Source organism: Ambystoma mexicanum, chromosome 6q, assembly GCF_040938575.1.
Source record: "Ambystoma mexicanum isolate Mex_15411 chromosome 6q, UKY_AmexF1_1, whole genome shotgun sequence".
NCBI classification, from domain to species: Eukaryota; Metazoa; Chordata; class Amphibia; order Caudata; family Ambystomatidae; genus Ambystoma; species Ambystoma mexicanum.
The window spans coordinates 1,123,672,532-1,123,697,788 of NC_090937.1; the positions used below are offsets into that span (position 1 = coordinate 1,123,672,532).

Below are 25,257 nucleotides of genomic sequence, written 5' to 3' on the forward strand. Positions count from 1 at the left end.
AATTACTACGTATCGAAAGTTACAGTCAACAAAAGTTGGGAATGCCATTGTTAATGCTTAGACTATTATTAAATGTTCGATATAAAATAAAACCAAAAATATCAGAACCTTAACGTACCCTCACAAATAACACGTCAAAAAGTAACATCATAACATATATATATATATTAACCACATAAACCATCAACATGCCAAGATACATAGCAAACAAACAATACAATACGGACATAAAATAGAGTCAGAAAACTCACTTGTACAATTTAAACAATCATTCTACTCATATTAAATTAAATAAAAAAATACACTGACAGTTGCACAAAAATGCTCTCAAAGTAACAGAGACTCTTAATACCATCTTCATACTACATTTTACACCAAACAATAACTATGCTAAGTACAAACTAGCATACATGCAACAGCAATATCCAAAGAGAAAACAATTTAAAAATGAAGGGGAGTTTGGGAATCCGACAATGTTGGTTGAAATGTACGTTTATTGTTTCAAAATAGGTTCAACCCAATGTAGGCGTTCCCAATGTTTGTAGACCTGAATTTGTTTGTGGCTTTTACCCATTGTGTGTGTATGCATGTATTTAATATTTACATTGCTAATATTTAGATATGAATATGGCTAGGTTTTCAGTCTGTTACATCAATTAGTTTCTTCCTACTTGGAATGTCACTTATTTAATTGACCATAACATGATATTGTGCTTTCCCTTAGTTTCTGAGCACACCGTCTCATGATAAAATAAAATGTAATGCATTATTAAACTGTGTGAATATATTTCTGGAATGTCTTGTGTTCACATGCACTCTTCTTTGTTCCAGAGGTCCATCAACGACTCATCTAGTAGAAGTAAACGACCAATTACCACACAAGAAATGGATGCACCTTGTCTCTGATTGGACGAGCCAAAATGTTTCCACATTTCAGGAACTTCTGGAAAGAGGGTGAGGAAAATTGCTATTTCTCCAGATCTATCCAGGCGTTATTTGATGATGCCCTTGCTTGAATCTGCTATTTTGAATATTTTAGAATCAAAGTTACTTCCATTCAGGGCTGGTCTTTGTGTCAGTTAGCTCAGGCGGCTGCCTGACGTTAGTCAGCCTGTAGGGGGCACCGTGCGGCGGTGCTCGGAGTCCTGAAAGTCAGGCCACACGCACCAGCCAGGCCTATTCAGAATCATTTTTATGTCACTCACACATCAAACAACTATTACTGCTGCTTCAGGCTGCCTTTGCCCTCAGGCAGGGCAGGGCAGCAATTGACAAATAAATTAGCAACATTTGTTTGTTGCTAGTTGCTTCAAATCCCCGGCCCCGGGCCCCGCTGGCGCTAGCCAGGCCCGTGGGCGCACCGCACGTGCGGCGTGCGCTCAGGCTATGTGCGAGCGCACACTGATAGATTGATGATTGGGGCTGGCTGGCACACCCGCAATTCGGAAAAGAGGAGCGACTGGTGGATGCAGCAGCAGCACATCAGGTAAGTGTTTGGGCCGACTCGTGTTTGTCCGCGAGTTCCCCACTGCTCTAGTGCACTTTGACAGAGATTGGCAAACAATCTCTGTCAAAGTGCACTAGTAGCACGAGTGTGTAATAACAGAGACGTCCATTATTAGAGCAATTGGAATCAAGCCGCTGGATTCCAGCGTGAAACGCTACGTCGAGCAGTGCATCAAGCATGCCTGCCTACATTTGAAAATCAAAATTCCTGAGATTTATGCATACAAAGGTTTTTCCTGAATTTTGCAGTACCGAAATTGGACATTTCACCTTAGTTGTTTTTCATCAGGTTATATAGTGCAGTGGTGAGTTGTCCAGACTGCAAACCTGATGGCTGTGGTTCAATGGGGCCGACTCCACCCTAACCTGGGCAAAAAGAAAGAAAGCAAAATAAACGCGCATTCGCATTGAAAGTCGGCAAAAAAGAATGAAAGGTGAAGCAAAATAAACGCGTGTTATTTTGCTTCACCTGCATTCTTTTTGCCAATGCGTGAAGCGTTCCTGTCATTACTGCAGAGACAAAGCTACACTCAGGCAGGGAGTCCGTGGCAGTGTAGTGTAGTGCAGTGGTGAGTTGTCCAGACTGGAAAACCTGATGGCTGTGGTTCAATGGGGCGGAGTCCACCCTAACCTGGGCAAAAAGAAAGCAAAAGAAACGCGCGTTTGCATTAAAAGTCTGCAAAAAATAATGAAAGTTGAAGCAAAATAAACGCGCGTTATTTTGCTTCACCTGCATTCTTTTTGCCAATGTGCTGGAAACGTTAAAGTCATTACTGCAGAGACAAAGCCACACTCGGGCAGGGAGTCCATGGCAGTGCAGTCCTGCAAGCATAACAAACCACAAAAAAAAGTAATCAGTGAAAGCTGTCCCTGCCCAAAATTCATGATATTCCAGGGTCTTTCCTGGTGACCCGGAGAAATGGTTAAAATTCCTGAGTCTCCGGAGAATCCGGAGGTTAGGCAGGTATGGCACCAAGTCATCATTATTATCCCTCTGTTCTTATAGAGCTCCTTTTGAAAAGTAATCCCACTACAGGTAGCTAAACTGCGTATTCCACATTATTAATTTCTGCCTGTGTTACAAAAAAATAATGCACATTTGTGTAAAATGCCGAAAATGTAGAATAGGCAATGCATAATCCCTTAAAGTGTGTGACATTAAAAAGCGGTATCTTTTTAGGCACCCAGGTGGACTAGGTCACTGAACTGCAGATGTTGTCGAACTATGAAAATGTGTGATACCTCTACTTACTTGCATTCTTTTGATGAGGTTTACTCGGCATATAGGGGCAGTGGTGATATTGTCTTGCGTATAGGGGCTACGTTTAATAAGCTTTATACTCGGCATGATGGGAGCGGCTAAATCGGTTGGCGTCATTGTATAGTTTATCATTATGTTGTCCGTGTCTGTTATCCCATCTATTTTAAAAATATTTGCACTCGTTCTAGCATGCTCAGTTGTCTTAAGATGGCTATTTCTTACTTTATGTATGACCTGTATTAAGGACTGGGCATTTGTTGGCAATAAGGAAGGGATGCCAGCTCAAGTGGGAGGTGGGAATTCCAAGCGCCTGGAGATCAAGCACGGCACAGAGACTACAGTTTGCAACATGTACTGCCAGTCAGCCAGGTTATACTCATCGACATAATATGCCAGTTTCTGGGAGATTTTGGGAACCAGCTTGTCTTGGTGTGTTTGCCTAGCGCTGCAGACCCCGAGTGCTGTGATAGTGCCTCTGTTTATCGCTGCCTGGAGTTGTTGTCGCCACCTGAAACAAAGTAAAACCGCATTCTCCTCACATTTCCATCTGTCACATCTTGGAATGATAACCTACTATCAGAAAACTATTCACATGGTTAGTCTAGTATTGCCCCTTGTGAAATACATGTGAGGTGGTACGAACAGAACACCTGGCTGCAACACAGGGCCAGTGGGCCCTCAGACCCCTGCAGGCTGCTGGTCACACTGCAGTGTACAGTACAGACAGTTTGAAACTGCTTCCCTAAGAGCAGGTGACAGAAAAAACATTTACTTGGGCAGCAACAGCTGTATTTTCACATTCGAATTCTTCTCTAAAGTACTTCAATTACAATGTAATGAAACTAGCTTCATTTATATAGAAATTATTTATTCATATTGAGGAGGGGTTTTGTCGCACAACAGAGGTGTAGTTTGGCAGTGACGTGAGCCAGTCGGGGGAGGAGGGGTGCATTACGATGAATGTGGTGGGGGGGCGCCAACGATGCTTCCCGCCTGGGGTGCAATCTGATGTAAGACCGGCCTTGCTTCCATTACTCTTAATTCTACAGTTCAGCATAACCTAGTACCAGTTCTAGATACACTTTCTCAGTGAATGTTAAAAATCACTATTGTCAGTTTACAAACTAGCAAGCTATGCCAATCGCTGGGAGAGTTACAGCATGCAGAAAGAGTCCACCACAGACAGTGTGGTAATTAATATTCATGCCAGATGACTTCATACATTAACATTAGTGTTTAATTTGCACTACAGCCACTAGGAGTCAATTGAACATGTATATTCGTTTTACCTGCCCATTTCAATTGCCTCACAAGCCCATGAAAGCAGCAAGTGCATAGTAAACCAAAACGTAAATGTGTAAGAGAATAAGTAAAGCAAAACATTACAAGCACAGGTCAAAACACAACTACAAATCTAACAAATAATAGACACAAATAATGTATAACATAGTTTGTGGTTAAAACATGAAAGATTACCCAGAACATGTGATCCTTATGCACAGAACGACGACAGAAGTACTGCTGCTAGAGGTGAAGATGGAAAACACAGGAGAAAATGTATTGACTGTCTCCCATGCCAACATCATAATGGCAGCATAATATTTTTTATTTATTTATTTGCATTTTTAAAGTGCTCACACAGCCCTGGGGCATCGAGGCGCTGTTACAGGAATATGTCTTAGTTGCGCATTCATAGCACGCATAATACCCAGAGGTTTCTAAGCGTGGACCCGGGGATCAAACCTGTGTTGCTTCGTGTCATCTTGTTTCCAAGGCGAGCACATTGCCGCTGAGCTATCCTCCCGGGACGATATGACAGACCATCTAAATTTGACAGAAATGGCAAAGGGGTGGAGCAAGTTTAGGATCAGCCACAGTTAGCATGGCGGACATGATCACAAAGAATGACATAATCGTATGCATATGATATGAGAAAACAATCATGGGGCTCTTGAGGGATAGCGCTACAGACCCAGAGAAAGCAACCAATGGCTACCCTTGCTCCACCCACTGTAAAGCTGCGGATGGTGCTAGTGTTTTTCTGGGTTATGTAAAGTCATACTGGAAATGGTATATTCCGGCCTTTGTTCTACCACATATTGCATCACATAAAGGAGGTGACTGATTACATAAAATTCCCCAGATGACTAATAATGAAAATACCATAGAGGCAGCTATATGTTGTAAAGCTGCGTTACCAAGGCAAGAGCATGGACAGGTGGCCAAAAACAATGATTGGGCACATGCCAGTGATTACAATTAAAAGCTTCCTATTAAACACTCTTCAGTGATGCTAAATCCGATTATGCCAAAACATACACCTCACCAATGAGGCCAGCACAGGTCTGTGGTTGCTTATACAATGGTCGCTTGCAGAAGGGATGTGCCCTGCCATTTCGGACTGCACTGCCCTATTAGTGTGGGACCAAGGATAAGCTACTTATTTTCTTCGCCTTTCTATAATGAAACCGTAGGCTGAGCAACAATGGACTGTAATAGTGTATGGCGTGGCTGCCAGAGGTTATGAATAATTCAAAGCTACTCATCTATTACTCTTAAGTAATCGAACAACCGGGTTTCCAATGATATGTGCACGTGGCTGTTTACATGAACAAGTAGTACCATTGAAGGCAAAGGAACACGTTTTCAGGAACATGTTTTCTGCAGGCAATCTCTCAATCTTGTATATTAGACCACTGTAATGCCAACCACCTGGCTATCAGCCAGAAGACTCCAAGCCTTCTCCCCTGGCTTTATACTTGGCCTAAGGTCCTTAGGCTTCCACCCCGACAACCATGTTTAAAACACACATTTCCAAAAAGACGTGTCTGAATTCAATTCAGACACAACATACACGTGATCAAAAAAAGCCAAGCAGAGTCATTTCTATGACTCGGGACAGGCAGCTTTACTATCACACAGCAGCACTGGCAAGTGTGCAAGATTGTTATCCCCTAGGGACAGAACTCGGGACATATAATCCCTTGGCAAAGGCTAGGAATAAATACAACTAATCACCCAAATCTCGCTGAAACTACAGGGCAGCGCCCAGAAAGCCTGCATCATATTCAAAACCTAACACATAATCTTCAAAACAAAGGTCCCCAAAAAACATGCTCCCTGATGGAGTGAGGTCGTTCTAGAGTCATTTTTGCAATTCTGAATATCAAGTCTTTGAAAGGCTTGGGTGCAAGTATTGTGCAGTCACCTTGAGCTGGGAGGTTCCATTGGGGACAATCGCTTTGGGAATCAGGCCCATTGTACGTGTTGCTGCACAGCTCTATGGGTCCTAATTATCATTAGTACCCGGCGAGAGCGAAGCAGAATGCAACACGCATTCTGATTGGCTCTCGCCGGGTCCTAACCCGGCCGGGAATCCCTCCGTCAGGATTCACGGCCTTTGTCCCCGGCGGGGGGCATGGCAGCCCCTCAGCCAATGAGGAGGCTCGAAGCAGGGCCATCTCTGCTCCGAGCCTCCCCGCGGCTGAGAGGCTGCCTTCGCCCCCCGCCGGGGATTCGGGTAAGTCTTTTTTTTTATTCCCTTCCCTCCCACCACCCACCAATTTACCTTCTTGTTCCTACGTCCCCGTCGGGGGATGAGGGAAGCCTCCAGCCGTGTGGAGACTTGGAGCGGGGCCACCACCGCTCCGCACCTCCACACGGCTGGAGGCTTCCCTCGTCCCTCACCGGGGACGCAGGTAGGTTTTTTAGTTTTTCTTTTTTGTTTTCTCCCCCCCCATCCCACTCCTGCCCTCCCAACCCCACTTACCTTCTTTTTTATCCTTTTTCGGGAGCGGACGCGCTGGGAACACTTGTGTTTCCTGCGGGTCCGCTCCCGATGGCCGCAATGGAAAGGGAAAACGGACTCAGTTTTTCCTTTCCATGGCGGCGGCCATTTTCTTATTTTTTTTCTCCCGAAACGCCACAGCATTTCGGGACAAAAAAAAAGCTTTTAGTGCCCCGGTCATGCAATTTTTGCGGGCCGGGGTACTAATAGCAATATAACCCTTGCGTCGGGGGCATTACCGACTCTGGTAATGCCCTGGGGCCTTCGGTAAAGCCCTTGCTTCGCTCTGGGCCTTACCTATGGGCCCTGGGGCATTACCTGAGTCGGTAATGCCCCCGACGGTCAGGTTATATTGCTTAATTATTTGTTCGTGGAGCACCGTAGACTGACTTACTACTTACGTTTCAGTGATTCATGAATTTCACACCAGCTCGTGCACTTACACAGTAACCACATTTATCTTATTTATGTGTTATAATCTCCTTTATCCTTTCGGCTCCATTGCACATCTGCAGACATTCATATATTCCTTATATTGCAAAACCGCTTTCATTTTTTATGCTCCATTACAGGTCTGTACTCTTTAGTATAGGTCAACCAACACATATATTTATAATAGCTGTTAAGATGTAGCCATTGTGTTGTCTTTGGATTGATGTGCCAACTTTGCGTTCTTTGTGGTTTGGGATTGTAGGAATGACTCCCTTACATCTTTGGGGAGGACACTTACCTGGGCCACTTATATCTCCCTTATATCTACATCACCTACTGTGACCTTCTGTGTGATGAAATATAGGAGCTTCTCCTATCTCGCGGAGCCAGGACAAGGAGTTTGGAGCTATTCTCCTAAATTAGAGGAGTTCTGATTGGCTACTCCCATTCAATCACTTCGCTTTACTTACATAACCTAACAGTAACCAGTCACTCTCAACCCTTATCAAGTTGCCAAACGAGTATGAACCTTTGAGGCTCGAGATTATGCTTTGGTCCCCTCCTCTTTCCCTTCTTGTGTTCCTTGCATTCACCCTTACATGCCCAGATTATTTATTGATTTTATTTTTTTAGAGGTCTGTCACCAAAGCGCTGTGCAACATTTAAGTAAACAGTTACAGAAATCAAAAACATTTACAAAACTGATAAACCATGAAGAACGAGTAGAACAAGAATGAACAGAGACCGGAAGACCATTGCAAGGGTTCAGGGCCAGGAGGACAAACAAATTTATGCACAGGGAGGACTAGGTGCTGCCAGAATATTTTAGGGTCAGAGTAGGAGCATAACATGACACCAGAGAAAAAAAGGTAAAGGGGAGCAAAGACCCTTAAACAACTGCAGAGGAAACAGAACTGAAGACTGACAGGAAAAGGAAGTCAATGAAGTGCGGCAAGAGCTGAGACAATGGAGGAACAGGGATGAAGCAGGCAGAGCAAGTGACTTGCAGGATTAAATATGGATTAAAGTGAAGCAGGAGCATAGGCAGGCAGTGCCCTGAGAAGGATGAACAAGAGTCAGGGTGTGAGAATAACATTGCGAGAATGTGATTTTTAGTAGCCGAGAAGGTACAAAAAGGTTTAAGTCTATGAATATTGTAGAGCTGCCAGTAATAGGACACAGTAGGAATGGATATGCGATGAGGAAAGGAAAGGGACCAGCCAGAAATAGTTCCTAAAGTATGGGCAGAAGTGGACAGAGTCTGGATGAAAGCAAATAGATGAAGGATGAGAGCAGTCCTAAGGTGTATGGGCAGGAAAAAAAGAACCTTGGTTTTAGAAGGATTAAGATGAAGAGAGTAAGAAAGCATCTAAAGCGTAATGGCTGATAGGCAGAAATTGATTAATTAAGGGAATCAGAAAATGAGGAAAACGAGAAAAAGGTTTGAGAATCATCAGCATAGAAGTAATCAGAAAAACTAAACTACTGAATAATAGAAGAAACAGGAACAATGTATAAATAAAAAAAAAAGTACAGGACCAAGAACAAAGCCTATGCACGCTGAAGCAAAGGGAATAAGAAGAATCCCCATCCCAAGATGCAGCGTATGTGCAGTTGGAAAGGCAACATGAGAATCAGGACGAAACGACACCACAGAGTCCAAGGGAAGTTAGAAAGAGGAACAGAGAAAGGACTGTTAAACCATATCAAAGATGGCAGAAAGGCCATGAAGAATAAGAAGAGAAGATTGGTCTGCATGATGAAATTGATGATATGTAAAAGAGCACCCTCCATAGAGTGAGTGGGGCTGAGCCCCAGATTGCAGAAGAGAATGAAGAGAGTTAGATTCCTGATAGGGGAAAAAAACGGAGAGTGAACAGCATGTTCCAAATGTTTAGAAAGAAAGGGAAGAAAAGAGATGAGATGATAGACTGAAGGGTACGATCAGGTGAAGGCTGCTTGTGAATAGGTAGAATAATAGCATGCTTTAAACAACAAGTAAAAATACCAGCAGGCAATGACGAATTATAAGGGGGAGTTACATGAGGAAGAAAGAAAAAGAAGCCAATGGGATAAGAGTTGAAGGAAGGGATCAGAAGCAGTAGGATTAGCCACTTGAAGCAAAAGTGTTCGAGAATGTTCAGACAGTAGGGTAAAGCAAGAAAAAGATGATTAAACAGAGGTGTACAGGGAAATGATAAAGCAGCAAGTGAAGAACAGAGGCAAGAACCTGAAAATAAAGATCAATGCATATCAATCCATCCTAGAAGTAAAGGTCTGAGGCACAAAGTGTAGAAATTAAGTGAAGGGTCAGGAAAATGAGGAGAACAATGTGTATTAAGGAGAGAAAAGAGAGGGAGTGGATGAGTAGACAGATAATAGATAAGAGATTGATCATATAATCACTTATCATGCAACAGATCAAGATCATAGCAATAAGTCAAAGTGTCGAGATCAGATGGAGCTTGTGATTGCCCCATGATCGTTGCAGTTGTCCTAAGTGTCTGTATGGGGTTTGCAAAGAAGAGATTGTGTAGTTTTATGAAAGGGGACAAAAAGGAAGGAAGGGTGAAAAGAATCCAAGGTTGAAGACATTGAGGAGCACAGGAGGAGAGAAAAAGAATTGGGATAGAGATAAGAATAAGTATGAAGGGAGGGAAGTGACAAGTAGATGTGAGCCAATAAGGAAGATGTCTCAAAGGGCAGATCTAGAGGAGAACCAGAAATGTAGAAATGTGGGAAGGAGGCGTGTACACTTGTAACAGGTGGGAAAGAGGGTTTCTTGACTCTGGCACCTCTTTCAGTCAGCTAGGCACACCCAGATATGCTTCTGATATATCAGGGAAGAGGGAGGGGAGAACATTCACAACCTGTATCTGGTGAAGAAGCTGCCACACTTCAAGGGCCCACTTGAGCACATCAACCATGCACTGACTTGCTTTATTACCATGTAGTCCATGCACTAGAAACTGTCCTCACGGAAAACGAGTAGGCATCATGGACAGGTTTTAGTCTGTCTTTCCCCACTCAATATTTGTTTGCTCCACTAGCAACGATTACACATGCATCCCTACTACCGTAACCATACTACCTCCCCTCAAAGTACATGTATCTTTCAGTTTTTTGTCTGTTCACGCCTATCCTACTCCCGCTTTCTTATCCTCTTTCCTTTCCCCTTTCCACCGAAACCACGGCCTGGTTTACCCAGAGCAGATGCACGATATGCCAAGGTTCATTAAATGCTTATTAACACAATAAAGTACATGTTTCTCAGCGATTCAAAAAAGTAAACGAAAACATACCCCACTCCCTTGTTTACTGCTATAGCTCCAAAGTTCAAGCCACACTAGTCTGTTTCTGCCTTCATTACTCGGCGGTCCTAGAAAGGGGACTGCAAAGCAGATGAAAACCGAAGTATGTTTCCTTTTTTTTTAAACAAACAGCGGTTGGTGTCTTAGCGGGCATCCAGGCAATGTGCACGCTAGCCTTATCAGAACACAGGCTGTACTTGAAAGCACTGCCCAATGTACTCGCTCCCAGAAAGCAAGGCTGCTCTGCCATGTCCGCTGATAATAAAATAAGCATTGGTAATGCCAACTGTTTGAGTTCTTGAGCAGGCATGGGAAAGGCACTTGCCAAGAACAGCCGTAGCAGTGTTAACTGGCCATTGGTGGTAGCAGGTGCAACATGGTGCAAGTAACTGGGCATCCAATAGCAGTGCCTGGTAACATTGTAATTCTTATACACAAGCCAAAAGTGTTAGCTTTGCCAATGCTTGTTTTTAGCAGGACTTTAGTGAAGGGCGTGCAGAGTACTTATAAATCGAGTGGCGGAAAGCAGGTCAGTAAGACATTTGTATTACACCAGCAGCGGGTTTACAACTACAATTAAGCAATTAACTCTCAGAAGACTGCTTTGAACACTGGCAGGCACTTTGAGTGCAGAGTTTGATGGTTAGGCTTTATCAAAGTGAGCTCAAAGAGTTCCCATGAGGAGGTGTTTTGGGTGGGGATGGGCAGGAATGGATGGGAATGACCATAGGAATCAGCATGGCCATGGCAGTCAATGGGTGGGCAAATAACCAAACAACACCTAGAGGCTGGGTGTCCCTCCTCATATGCCATTCCTCCCTACCTGTACTCTAATGCAATAGTTTTGGCTTATGGGTGTCGCAAGCAACACCTAATAGCCCAAACGAAAAATGACAAGTGAAGCCAATGTTCACTATTAGACACCAATGGCGGCTTCCAAAATGCAAATGGGATCGACTGAAATTCCCAACATATTAGTCAGTAACTGCATGCACCATAAACTATTGGAAGTCACCTGGAGGAGGAATAAAACACAGTTCCCTCCTTTCAAAGCGCGTGCTTGAGTTTGCTTATTCTCCACGAGCATCCGAAGGCTGCTGTGTGCGCTTTATAATTTAATAAATAAATACATTATGGGTCGGTGGCGCTGAAAGGTTATTAACATTGTAAGAGATTGTTTTTCGGGTGGGGAGGTGCCTGTGTCCTCTTGAGCACACGCGTGACCCGCGCCCCCTGGTTAGAATACCTCTGATGTTCACGGGGTTAAGTGCGAAGATACCGATGACAGACACACGTTGATAGAGTTTGCTTACGTCATGCTGAGCAAAGAAAAGTCCCGCAGACGGGCACGCTATCCTTCCCATCTGCCAGACAGACTCGGACGGTGTCCGAGAGGGGCCATTGCACGCATTTATTAGTCTCCTGCTGAAAGGAGTCTTCCTGCCTCTGACTGGCGGTTTCGCCTTTCTTTCATTTCCACTTATAGCCCGCGGGCCCGTCATCTAAATGGAGCTGAAAATGATTGCTCGGTTGGTTGATATCATAATATGAAGCAGACGTGTGGCGCGCACGTTTCATTTGAACGTTGTAAAAGCGTGAGAACCAGTGCGTGCAGGCTGGACTGCAGTTAAGCAATACGTGCCCATATACTGTGGGAGCTCCCCTTACGTGTACCTCGCTCGTTCACATAGCGTGGCGAAATTTAAAGCATCTTATATTTCTGTTTTGCCGCCATGCTCATTCTTTATTATAACCTCAGGGCCTCCTATGCCACAAGGAACCACTCTACCAAAGCTCACATTACCCATAATCTTCCTAGTTAAACATTACAAGCAATGCCTGGGTGGCATGGCAAACAGCCTTTAAAGTTGTGGTTAATGACTAGCTGAGAGGGTAATAAAAAATAAAAAAAAGTGAATTTCTGGTGAGTTCATCCATATAGGCTTTGAGCACCACTGCCTTGTGTCTGTTTTTTTGTGTGGCTCCAGCTGCAAACGCAGTCACTTGTGATGTCATTTTATGTGGTTTTAAGCTGAGTGATATTCGGCGCTGTACAGCCCCAGAAACATCGAAGTCAACAGTGAGATGTTAGTATTTCTTTAACTTTACCCATCATCGTGAACTTTCGGTGACCACCCTGTATCCCCGGCCTGTAATTCTCTCTAGCCCCCTGGTACGATTTATCCTAAATGTTCTGGGTTTTATTTCCATATAGAACGCTAGATGGCATTTTTATTTCAATAAACTCTCCATCTCCACAACCCCAATGCAGTGCCAGAGATACACCAAGCAGAGAGGTGTCTCTTTCATCAGGTGCATTTCCACCCCGTCCTCCTGCCTTCCTCTCAGTGTGGGGGGGTGGGGGGGGGGGTTAATGGCAGATGCTCAGCCTCTCTGATGCTTCCCCCACCTGAGAGGTAGGCGGCAGAGGAGGAGTGATGATGGAGCAATAGCTGTAATGCTCGCTCCACCCAACTGGTTGCCACCATCAGCCCCGCCACACACACCAGTGCCTAGCTCCTGCCTCCTGCTTTGTAAATGCTGCATAGTTGTACAGTAGGAGCACAGAGCAGGGAAGATGCGGGGGCACTGCTTTATAGGATAGTTGATGGAACCAGCTCCCTTTCTTCATCCATGCGATCTTTGGCGGTGCCGTGGACCGACAAACTCAGCCTAACAGACTATAAGCAAACCTTGTGAGCTAAATGGAGAAAGAAATCAAATCTACTGCCACACTCACACCTTTAATGAGACCCCATGTTAGAACCCTAACACCAGAGGCATTGCTTGGGGGTGCATAGGGCGCTATAGCCCTGGTCTTTTGGTTGTAGCCCCTGAGCTTCTATCCAGGACTACAACAAAAAGGCCAGCTAGCCCTGACAGCTAGTCCTGACAGACCCGACATTAGCATAGTGTAGTATCCTAGCATCATATATGCTATGTTGTGCTGTGTGACTATGTGATTGAGTAGTGGAGCTCGGACTGTTGGTGCGAGGCCTGTAATGGTGCGAGTGTAGGGATTCCAGAGAGGACGGTTAGGGACTGGCAGGGAGAGAGCCAAGGGAAGCAGAAGCACATCACCTCATCTCCGATCTTACTTTCCCACTGTAATCTGTAACGTTAAAGAAGACTTACCTTTTCTACAATACTGGCTCTAGTGTGGTTCCTGAGTATTCCTGCCTGTGTCATGCCACACCAAGATACATCATTTGGCGACGAGGAGCAAAAAGAACCCCAAGGACAGTGGGAAGCGGTTCAACATTGGAGAAGGAGATCCAGATAAGGAGAAGTGAGGCCTCAGAGGTGATGTCGGACCAGATTAAAAGCAGAGTCCATAGAAGTTGAGGCAGAGACCATAGTACATGGAGGGTAGAGGAGCCTGATGCTAGTTACGAGTTGTGAAGAGCTGCCTTACTGGACTGTTTGTAACTGGAGAAGCACCGGAGATGGCAGCAACATCAGGCAAAAGTAGCATTTTATAGCAGTCCAAACCAGACGGGAGCTTCAGGATGCGAGCCGGAGTGAAAACGATATTGGCATGAGGAGTCCTGCTAATAGTTGTGCTGCTCGGAGAGTAGAGCAACCAGTTGTTGTGTTGCCTGGAGAGGAGAGGAAACCAGCCTTTAAATTGTGCAGCAGCCGAGCCGTACTCGAGTAGATGCACCATTTGCTTCGTGAAGTGAAGAAATGCAGACATTGGGCGTCGCGACCCTTATGTGCAGGAGAACGGGTATCACATGGTCATGGCACAGGCACTATGGACAATTCTGGGTGAAATTTAAGGAATTTTAGGCTGCCTGGAGGGCTGTGGGTGGCGCGCGCCCAAATCTGCCCTCCTGCGTTCCACCACTGCCGATGGGCTGGAATGCAGTGAAAAGTTCTCAGCGCCATGACTTTGCCTACAGAGTTCGGGGAAGACGTTCGAGGAAAGGGCCTTCGGGCGTACAACGGCGTGATGACGTACACGGAAGCATTTGCTTGCACATAAAGGTGCCCAATAGGAGACTGAAGCGGCTGGGGCGGGTATTGGAGTTTCCTTTCAGATGAAGCGTTGCTTTACAGAAATGGTATCGCTGATTGCAGCGGTGTTGGAACGGGAAGCTTAAGGAATTTTGGATCTAGTTTTGGATCTAGTGGGATAGTTGTCTGTCGCAGCGGCCTCAGTGACTGCCGTTTGCATGCGGTAAGGTCGTAATGTTATCCTGACAGTGTGTTGTGACGTTACGCGCGAGCTGGAGCTCCGGACGGATTTTGAGTTTCGTCCGTGCTGCAAAGAAGACAATTCATTTGTTTTTGGACATCCGCAGCAGCAGCTTTCAGGGGAAGCTTTAAGGTACTGTTACGAGGGCGGCCTTCATCTACGCAGGATGGGATTGCGGTTATGTGACTGTCAACGAAGGAAAAAGGAGATGTTAAACGTTAAAACATTTTATGGAGGCATTTCGAAGGAAACATGTTGTTTATCTTTCAGATTAACATTTATAATTAATGCTACAGTGTAATGAAATGTATGGGGATATGAATGTTTTATTTTTAGAAGTTTATGCCGTACTACGGGCTTGTGGAGGAGAAATGAAGCAATGTGGATGAAATTTAAATTTTGGTATGCATGAGTGTTAATGTGCAGCACATGATGTATTTTTTTGAATAATTCAATGATTGTAAAGGAGTTTAATATTTTTATGTCCACAATATTGGTTTTTACAGTTCATTGGGGATTCACAATGTAAACTTGTGAATTGCGCCCCAGCATGGTGACTGATCACCACCATGGCTGAAGGTGCAACTCATTCCTGTTTTGGGAAATGTAGAGATTTTTATGTGCATTTTGTAGTAAAATGTATGCTTTGTTTATTGGAGTGAGTTTGAAGTGCATGTGTGGGAGCATGGAATTGCGGTACGGGTTATTTGTTGAAGTTTGCTGTTGTATGCAATTGGAGCTTTGGGTGTGTTTGGGAGTTTTGGGTTGTGACCCAAAAGTGCGCACAGTTTGCAGCAGGTTCTGCAATTGTATTACAATGTAGTGAGAAGTGGATGTTTTGGTGTGTACACGTGGGTAGTGTGACCCATTTGTAGTTGTTGTAGTGTGTACACGTGAGTAGTGTGACACATTTGTAGTTGTAGTGTACGTGTCTTGTGTGACGCGTCTGTTCTGGAGTTGCATGCATATGAAGGGGTTTTGGCTCCCGCACTGTGGCCAGGTGTGGTTGCTGTTTGTAAAACCTTCAGCGGTTGGACACTTTACTTTTGAGTGCTCCAGAGAGTTAAAACCTTTTGGTTCTAGGTAGTGGCGTTGTTGCCAGGGCAAGGGCCCATTAAGTAGTTGGAGGTCTTTACGCAAGTTGTTACGTTAGAGTTTTAGGGCACGGGGCCCATGTAGTAGATTTTGGTGCTTGTAGGTTTTTGCACAATTTGTTTCCTCACGGTGGAGGTTACTGTTTTGAGAGTTAATTTTACAGTGTTAATGGGTTTTCTGTGACGCCAGGCGATGCCTCAAGAGGAGTAGTGGCTCGCCAGTCGATAATTTTACACTGTTAATGGATTTTCTTATATGCCAGACGAGGCCTCAGTAGGAGTAGCGATTTGGCTATCATAATTTTGTTTTGGAGCGGCGCACAGTTTTGGAGTCATGTTAGTGTGGTGGTTTTCTTTTGGGGAGCTTGCTGTTTTAAACTTGTTGTTTAAACCACACTGACAACCGTTTTTAATAATTATTCTAAACATTTTTGTGAGAGCTTGGATTTGCACATTTAACTTTTCACCTCATGTGCATCTAAACTCATTTTTTTTGCAAATTTGATGTTTAGCAATATACTGCATTTTTCTTATTTGGTGTGCAATTTGAGTTTTTGGGAACATTCTGCAGTTGTTTCATTTTCATCTTTCCAACACTTGTCCCAGAAGTTCCTGTGTTTGCACTGTTGTGTCTGTGCACTTTGCCTTTTGCACTCCACGCCTTTTGTGGTTGTGTTGTGTTTTTGTGATCTTTGTGTTGTGAGTGGCTATCCTTTATTTTTCCTTTCTGTTATTTGTGAGGAGAGGGGGTGGTGATGTTGTTACTGGCTAGGATGGTTACAAGCTAGGTGAGTCTCATCCAGACCTTAGTTATTCCTCATGTGTTTTATCTTTGATATTTTATAGAATGTAGTGAGTATGCTTTAATTACAGCGACGGGAGTGTCCTGTATTAGGGTGAGGTTGTGCCGGGACGTGACAGGTCCAGGGTTTGGGCGTGGCAGGCCCTTACAGAAGGAGAAAAGCTTTTGTATAGTTTGGTTAGGTGAGTTAGATGTGTTTTGCTCATAGAGAGCAGGATGTGCTTGGGGGTGGCAGCCCTGAGGTCCTGGGGGGCAGACCAGGACACAAGGTGAAATGTTCCTCGAGGGTTGTTTCCTTTTAACACATGTATGTTTATACTTTTCCTTTTCTTCAAAGGAGGGGGATGTGTAGTATCCTAGCATCATATATGCTATGTTGTGCTGTGTGACTATGTGATTGAGTAGTGGAGCTCGGAGTGTTGGTGCGAGGCCTGTAATGGTGCGAGTGTAGGGATTCCAGAGAGGACCGTTAGGGACTGGCAGGGAGAGAGCCAAGGGAAGCAGAAGCACATCACCTCATCTCCTATCTTACTTTCCCACTGTAATCTGTAACATTAAAGAAGACTTACCTTTTCTACAATACTGGCTCTAGTGCGGTTCCTGAGTATTCCTGCCTGTGTCATACCACAGCAAGATACATCATATAGCCCCAGATCCTTTCCAGACCTAGCAACAACCCTGCCTAGCACATTACCTGGTTTCTCGTTTATGGTCACCACAGAAAGAGCCTGTCTCTGGCCTGTGGTACGTAGCTTGATTGACAGCCTGAGGTACCAGCATGGGGTCGGTCCCGACCACGAGAATGTCCTATCTAGAAACAAGAGGCTGCCCACAACCATGGATCCCAAAGGACGTGCAGAGACGTTTTGGTGACCAAGATGCATAGCTTGCATACTGGAGCTGCATAGATGCTTAAGGAAGGGATTCTGCCTGACTTCAAAATGGCTGATGTGTCTCTGGCAGCCTTGAGTGCAACATAGAACCAACAGCTTCAGGTAATCCAAGTCAGCAAAAATGTATAAAAGACAGCACATCAGAGAGCAAATGGAGGGAGGGTAAAGAGGGCATTAAGAAAGAAAGATGGAGTGAGGAGATTGCCATACAGTGAGCCAGGCTGTATATCCCAGGATGCTCTGTGGATTCTTGCTAGATGGTTCATTTAGACCGTGACCAGGAAGGCATGCTGCAAAGCAAGCATAGCCGTATATTCCAGGAGAGCAGAGTGAAGTGGGTGCTGATATAATTTTCATGAAACCAAGCCTATCCAACTAGTCTAGCCTGGTTCACGGGTAGTTAGAAGCCCTCCTTTGTGGGATAATAACTAAAAAGATAGGATAAACCTTATAAACCCACCCTTTTAAATTCAAAAAGTAAATTGGTGAGATAGATTCTAGACAGGCTTTGCTAGACTCTGCATGGCTCTAAAATCTTCATCCTCTAGATTAGTCACATTTCATCATGTCAGAACTTAAGATTGTCAGCCTTGGGTGTAAAAGTCTCGGCATAAATGTTTTATGCTAAGAGGATCTTAAACATCTCTCATACATGCTACATTTCATAAAAATGCTTCTGGCACAGTAACACTTATCTGGCATGTGAGTATTATCTGATATGTTAGACTATCGGCTTTTGATATTAAACAATGTTTACAAAGATCCTGCCTAATTATCCATGTATATCTGGCATAGACACCATTGCCATAACTCCAATGAAGTGCCAACCTGGTAGTTTAAATACAAAACCCTTTTACATATGCTTTGTTAAACTATTTGTAAACACACATCATATATAAGCCTTCTATGTTTGCTTAAATATAGTTTCTATAGGTAGCATACAAATGCTTCATCTGGTATGTAAGGATTATCTGGCATGTTAGGCTGTTAGAAAAATTAAGCACACTATGTCTGTATTTTACAATATGAATTCAGAAAATATACACCAGCGTTTGATGTTTAAAAATGTTTCTAAATGTCCTGCATGATAAACATTTCTATGTATACACTACTGTAAACGTGATGATAAACAGCAGTTTTCATTCTCAGAAAATGAACAGGCAAAAGTTTATTAAAAGCAGTTTCCTGCAAGAAAATGGACAGCATCCCATCCTAATTCTGACACCCAAACAAACCGCCTCACCCCGTCCCTGCTCCCCTTAAACCCATCAAGACGCTAGACCCATATTTTTGAGGGGGCTTACATAGGCCTTGTGGCATGTTCTTCCTACCGCCTGTATATCAAAATAACTACTTTTATTGTCTTTAGAGTCTGTCTTCTATTTCCCCTGGCTCCTAAATACCATGAGTCAATCGTCTACCGGATCATGGTGATGAGTTTGACGCCTTCTGGTTTCTTCATCCTCAGGCGAGGGGCCTGTGCCATACACCCTCTTATGCACATCTGATCCCTATGAGGGGCTCATTTTCTCGACTGGTAAGTACTGGTGTAGTTCACAAAATGGAGGGCAGGTGTCCTTGACACACTAACCCAGAGCAAAATGAAAAGTCATAAGCTCAGCAGTTCCCTGGGTGTGCAGGCTTAGTTCCTAATGTCTCTAACAAGTATTTCTTTCTGCCAAGAAAACGGGGGGAATCCCTCAAGAGTCTGTAGAAGAGGAGCTGTGTGCATCTGCAGGAGATCCCGCCCCCTGCCTCCCGTGTATTGGAAACATAAGACTGTGCTGTGCCTAACACCCGCCATAATACCAATACCGCAGCAAGTGTTTGAAAGAAGATACCCATTGAGACAACCCTACCGAATGTACCCTCGATGTGATGACAACCTGCAGGAGGAAAAACCAGAGGGAGTATGAAAAGAAGCTAAACGGATACATTAATGACATCATAAAGAAGTGTACACGGTGTCATGAAACACTGACTAAAGATGATGTATGGATCTTAAAGGGATAATGGTGAAGTAAGGATCAAGTGAACTTCCAACTCTAAAAGAAAAAGATTACACATGCACAAAGTGCTACAAAAAACGACCATTCAATGAACATACAAACGCTGAAATGTAAGGTAGATTAAGTCATCCTAGAAACTAGCTATAAGTAGTGAATAGAATATAGGCGAACCCACCATTGTACAGAAACTGGACATTGGTATCATGAATTTAGTAAGCCAGAATCCATGAAGCGGGAATGGAAAACTGTGGCGCATCAAGAATAGGCTCATGGAGCTGCATGGAGAGGCTGTCTGGCCTGAAGTCAAGACTGAAACAACCAAGGTCAGCTATCTATTCTGCAAAGCAGCAAGCGTGCAGAGGATTAGTCTTCCCTTGTTAAGGTGCAAGAAAGAACACCAAGGATGCCAAGTTTTAATTCCTTCAAAGCATTTAAAACCTACAGAATGGAGCAAATCGTGGTCTCCTGTCACGTGATCCAAGGATGGAATTAGAGCTTGAACTTGAAGTCCCAGACACGATAGCAAGTGCCCTCACTCCCGTGCATTCCCAAAGATGAGAACGCTCTACAAGGCTAAGTGCAAAGACAATTTTATGGCAAAAGGCATGGGCAATGAGAGATGCTGGGCTAATTGGTTGGTGGGGTAGTTTCATGCCCTATCTCATTGCACTTGGGTCTGAGCTTACGTGCTGCTAAATTAACCGAATGTTCCAGACAATGCACAAACGTGCCAACTAATTGTATTAGCCAATATAACAAAGGATCTTATAGTTTGAAGACCAATGAAAAACTGTGTATCTAATGTTTCTGAAATTACATGTTTTTAGAGGTAGGCATAGGTTTTCCACCTGATAAAGAGCAGCCAATAACAATCCTAGCTCCTATAGAAAAGTATACTTAGATGTCTCCCTTAACCAATACCAACCCTTGATAGGTTTTTCACTTTTGCCACATAGTATGACGTCACTCTGACATATATTTCATATAAAAAACATTGTGTGAAGAGGTTATTGAGCGACTCAGCATACGTCCGTTGATGTTCGTTGTAACCTCCCTGTTTTACATAATTGTTAATAAAACAGTACTTTGCCATCTTCCTGAGCTGGTTCTGTTATTTGGACTCAGAATTACTCTGGTGTAATCCCATCCATTCCATATGCAAGTTCCTAAGGGCCATATGCTCTAGTCCGCTATGACTTGTGGAAACATTTTAAACGATAGGGCCAGTAAGATATGGGCATGGCGAAGGCATCAAAAGGGAGGAAAGTTTCATATAATGGAAATGCAGGTACCATTCCCACCAGTTTCTTTACCCTCCACACATGTGATCATATCCCACAATTACATCACTCTATTTTGTTATTACTCTTAGGGCAGATGTCGGTATGTTCACAATCTGTTGCCACACTGTAGAATGTAATGCCAATCTAGTACCCTCAACACAAAAGCCCTTTGCATATGCTTTGTTCAAATATTTATAAAAACACATCATATAAAGGCTTTCTATTTTTACAAAAATATAGCTTCAATAGGTAGCATACATATGTGCTCTTCATAGTATGAGCATGTACGTAAAGCTGAAGGCTTTGTTGGTTAGAAATTATAGTGTGCCTGTATACTTTCTGTCTGATAGTGTACAAACCCTTTCACTATATATATATATATATATATATATATATATATATATATATATTCAAAGCTACATGTATGTAGAAAATTATAGCAGCCTGCCTAATCCAAATTCAATCAATTCTCATTCAATGTCAGTCAATATAAATGGCCTAACCAAGGTGCATTTTTCCCATACTCACAGCCCTTGGAAAGTCTGCTTCTATGTTCAGTCAGTCTGCACCTTAGATTAAAACAAGCATTGGCAATGGCAACAGTTTTGGCTATTGTGTAGGCATGAGAAAGGCACTTGCCTGGGACTGCCGAAATGGTATTAACTGGCTATTGACAGTAGAAGCTGCAAAGTTGTGAGAGTACCTGGGTATATGATAGCAATGTTGGCTTTGTCACTGCTTGTTTTTAACAGGCCTTTGGTGAAGGACATGCATACTGTTTATACATTGTGTGGCTGAAGGCAACCTAGTTAAGACATTTTCATTACACCGATAGCGTCTTTTCAGCTCCAATTAAGTTATTGGTCCTCATTATGAGGTTGTTGGTGCCAGCTGCCTACTGGCAACCTTGGCTTACCGTTTCTGCAGCCCGAATACCGGGATATTACGGGAAGCAGCAGAACGGCAAGTTTCCATTTCTGTGAAGTCCAATAGGACTCCGTGGGAATGGGAACACTGAAGCACTGGCACCGTTGGTAACAGTGCTGGTGCTTCAGTGAATTATCTGCGAGTAGGGGTCTAAACAACCGGCAGGTCAGGCCTGCCGGTGATTCACAGTCCCTACCAGCAGACTCAGATTGAGCTGGTCCAGTTAATGTTGTTAGCAGTACCTTATTTCCAGACCAGCTCACTCCTAATTGTGGGCCACTAACTTTAAGGAGACTGCTTTAAAAAAACACTGGCAGGCACTTTGAGCACCAAGTTAGATTACAAGGCTTGATAAATGTAGCTCAAAGTGATCCAAGGACCACATACACTATCAAACACCAATCCTGACCTCGGTTCCCACCAGCACCATCAGCTGAAACAAAGTCCTTCATATCTTTTTCACACTATGAAATGCCACAGGATTGATCAGTCGCTGCACCTGGCATGTATATGAGGAAAACAGGCAAATCACACTCAGTGGTTGTGATAGAACAACACCACCATCGCACTCGGACAGATTGGGATGTACTGCAGGGAATTGTCATGGATGGAATTTTGCCATGGCCATGTCTCATGCCAGAAGGCCAGGTGGGGGTTACTTGTGCATTACTCTGGGTAGGCAATCAAGAACTAGCCCATAATCGCACTGGAAGGTCTTGAGGGATGGACGGGTATCGCGCATGGATGAAAAATAAGGTGGGCCTCCCATGGTAAAGGTAAGAATTGAGATGGTTCAGTATGCGCACAATATCAATTTAGATGGAATTCTTAACTTTAGCCTGCGTCGCATATAGATAGGATTGTGAGTGTTGGCATGTACCAAACTTGGATGGAATGCTAAACTTTAGCCTGCTTCGCATATAGATAGGATTGTGAGTGTTGGCATGTACCAAACTTGGATGGAATGCTAAACTTTAGCCTGCTTCACATCTAGATAGGATTGTGAGTGTTGGCATGCACCAAACTTAGATGGAATGCTTAACTTTAGCCTGTGTCGCACCTAGATAGAAATGTGAATGTTAGCATGTGCCACAAGTAGATTGAATTCTTAACTTTAGCATGCATCGCATCTAGATAGAAATGTAAATTTTAGCATGCGCCACACTTAAATGAAACAGTGAATGTTACCAAGTGTCACACTTTGATGGAATCGTGAGCACTAGCCTGCCTCACATCTAGGTAGGATATTGAAGATAAGCAAGCTTCACACCTAAAGATAATTGCAAAGACGGCAATGCCAATTAACCGATCCACTAACAATTTCACCCCTCTGCATACACCTCCCAAACTCTAACCAAACACAACCACAAGCCTACAACACAACAAACCGCAAAAACTTCACTACACTGCAACAACAAAACAAACCACACATAGACTCGCACAACAGCACACTACGACTACTGACCATAAAACACCCCAAGCCCAGCCAACGGACCCACCGGGCTGAGGCTGCCAGCAGCACATCACTGCTCTCTTGCACTTTTCCAGCTTATTCCCACTTACTCACCCCCCTTCCCTTTTTCCGTCTCCAAGGGCGTTCCCACCACCGGCGCATTGAGACTATAATAATGGTAAAAGGTGCTATATAAATGAAAACTACAATACAATTCAAGTAACTTTCAGAACACTATTTTAAATAAACACTGGCATGCACTTTAAGTTAATATTTTGCCATCTTTAAATGGTGTTCCAGCCCAAGGTATTGGAGGTACATGGGTTGCGGAAGGTGGTTACATGTTTTATCTCTGTTATGCCCAGAGATGTAACGATGAAAAGGAGGTTTAGTACTTTTGAATCAACATTTTTTAAAGACGCGCCTAAAACCACTTGCATGTGTTTCATATGTAAACTATACCATTTCACAAGACTGAATTTTGAATTTTTTGAATTTTGAAACATTTGTAAACGTGCACACAACAAACCAAATCGTATCCTGGCGCAGATGGAACAAAGCAATAGAGCTCAGAGGGCCAAGAGGACCAACTGGGTCAATTGAATACCACACAGACAGAAAGTAATACAGGATCATAGATTTATTTAAAAAGATACGTTTTGAGACCTGCTCTGAAATTCATCAAGGAGTTCGCTTGTCTCAGATATAATGGGAGACTATTCCACAGTCTGGGTCCGGTCACTGAGAAACACCGATCTCCTCTGGACCTGTACTTCATCCTAGGAATTACAAGGAGGAGTTGATCCTCAGACCTAAGAAACGAGGAACTAAGGAACAAGACTGCATGTAGAAATGTAGTTATGTTGCCTGAAAGATTCATATAACAGACCAGTCTAGGTGCTCTTTAAGGGGTAACAGCAGGCAACTTGGGATACACCAGATATTAGCATTGAAACCAAAATTCCTCGTTCCAACCCTCCCACACTTTTGCCCAGTTGACAGACAACTTATGTTCTGATGGCTTCCTCTAAAAGATTGTTCTCTGACTTAATTGAAAGTAGTCAGTTGGCCTCAACAAGTACATGTAGTGCACTCACCTATAGAACATGCTACCTTCTCCAAATCCTGAGCAACAGAGACCTGAAAACCAGAGGCATAGACATGGTAGGGCCTGAGCAGGCAAGGCCCGCCTAAAATCTGAAAATGCCCACTCAGCATTGCTGAGTGGGCATTTGTAGATGCCTGTGTTCATCCGGAGAAGCAGGGGTCACTCTCCAGCTAATCCACTCATTGCCCAGATGATCCAGAGAGCGATGCCTGTGGTGCGCATGTCACGAACCAGCAGCATCTTGGCGAGTCCAGGAAACATTTAAGGAAAAAAAAGTTTTTGTGTGTGTGTGAGGATTGTATATATGTATGAATGTGTGTAGGCATGCAAGACTTTTTGTACTGGCATTAAGACAAAGCAAACAGGAGCATGTTCTTATATGGGGATACTGACATATATTGGCAGAGCCAGCATGAACACGTGTTATAGTATCATTACTGCCATTATGTACAAAGCAAACCTGAGTATTTTCTTAGGGGAGTGCTGGCATATATAGGTGCACCAGAATGGATGTGTGGGCACAATCAGTATCAACATGTTTTTTACACTTGTAGAGTACTGGCATATAGTAGACGGAGGCATTTTGAAAATGCATTGAGAAAAGCTCCTGTGCATTGTGGGTGACTTGGCATCTAAAGGATTTTTTCATGTCTTAACCTAGAAACAGAATTGACCCAAGAATCCAAGCCAAAACTCAAGTGGGCCAAATTGAAAAGTGCTGGGGTCAGAGCCGACGAGAGGAGTAGTCACCCCCCCTACTGGTTGACCGTACAGCAGAAACAATATCATCCACAATGTCGTCAGATAAGGAGGAACTCCTGAAACTGTCTGAAGGGGATGGAAGCCCAACTCACGAACTCATTCCACAACCAGCTGGAACAGATGAAAGAAGAATTGAAATCCTCCATCCAGGAAGTAAGCAGAGAAATGACGGACTTGGGAAACAGAGTAGATACAGTCGAAAGTGGCTTATCAACTGTTGCAGAAGAATCTAACCAGAACAGTATCCTCCTGGAACAGTTGGCTACCTCAACAACCAACTTAGAAGTACAAGCAGAAGACCTTGAAAACCGCTCAAGACGATCCAACATCAGAGTCAAAGGCCTCCCCTAAACAATCCAGGACTGTGACCTTAAAGATACAATGCAACTGTGCTTCAGCAGCCTTCTGCTGGAAACCCAATCAGACCA

At 43.8% G+C, this 25,257-nt stretch overlaps 1 protein-coding gene across 4 annotated transcripts in view; it reads left to right on the forward strand.

The window, feature by feature from the left end:
- The window catches only part of CORIN (corin, serine peptidase), a 1,135,185-nt gene that overhangs the window by 1,007,234 nt on the left and 102,694 nt on the right, over positions 1-25,257 (forward strand). For all 4 annotated transcript variants that reach the window (XM_069631711.1, XM_069631714.1, XM_069631713.1 and 1 more), the window contains one exon: positions 832-954. In XM_069631711.1, coding sequence (XP_069487812.1) covers positions 832-954 — 123 coding nt within the window. The remainder of the gene's footprint in view (positions 1-831; positions 955-25,257) is intronic.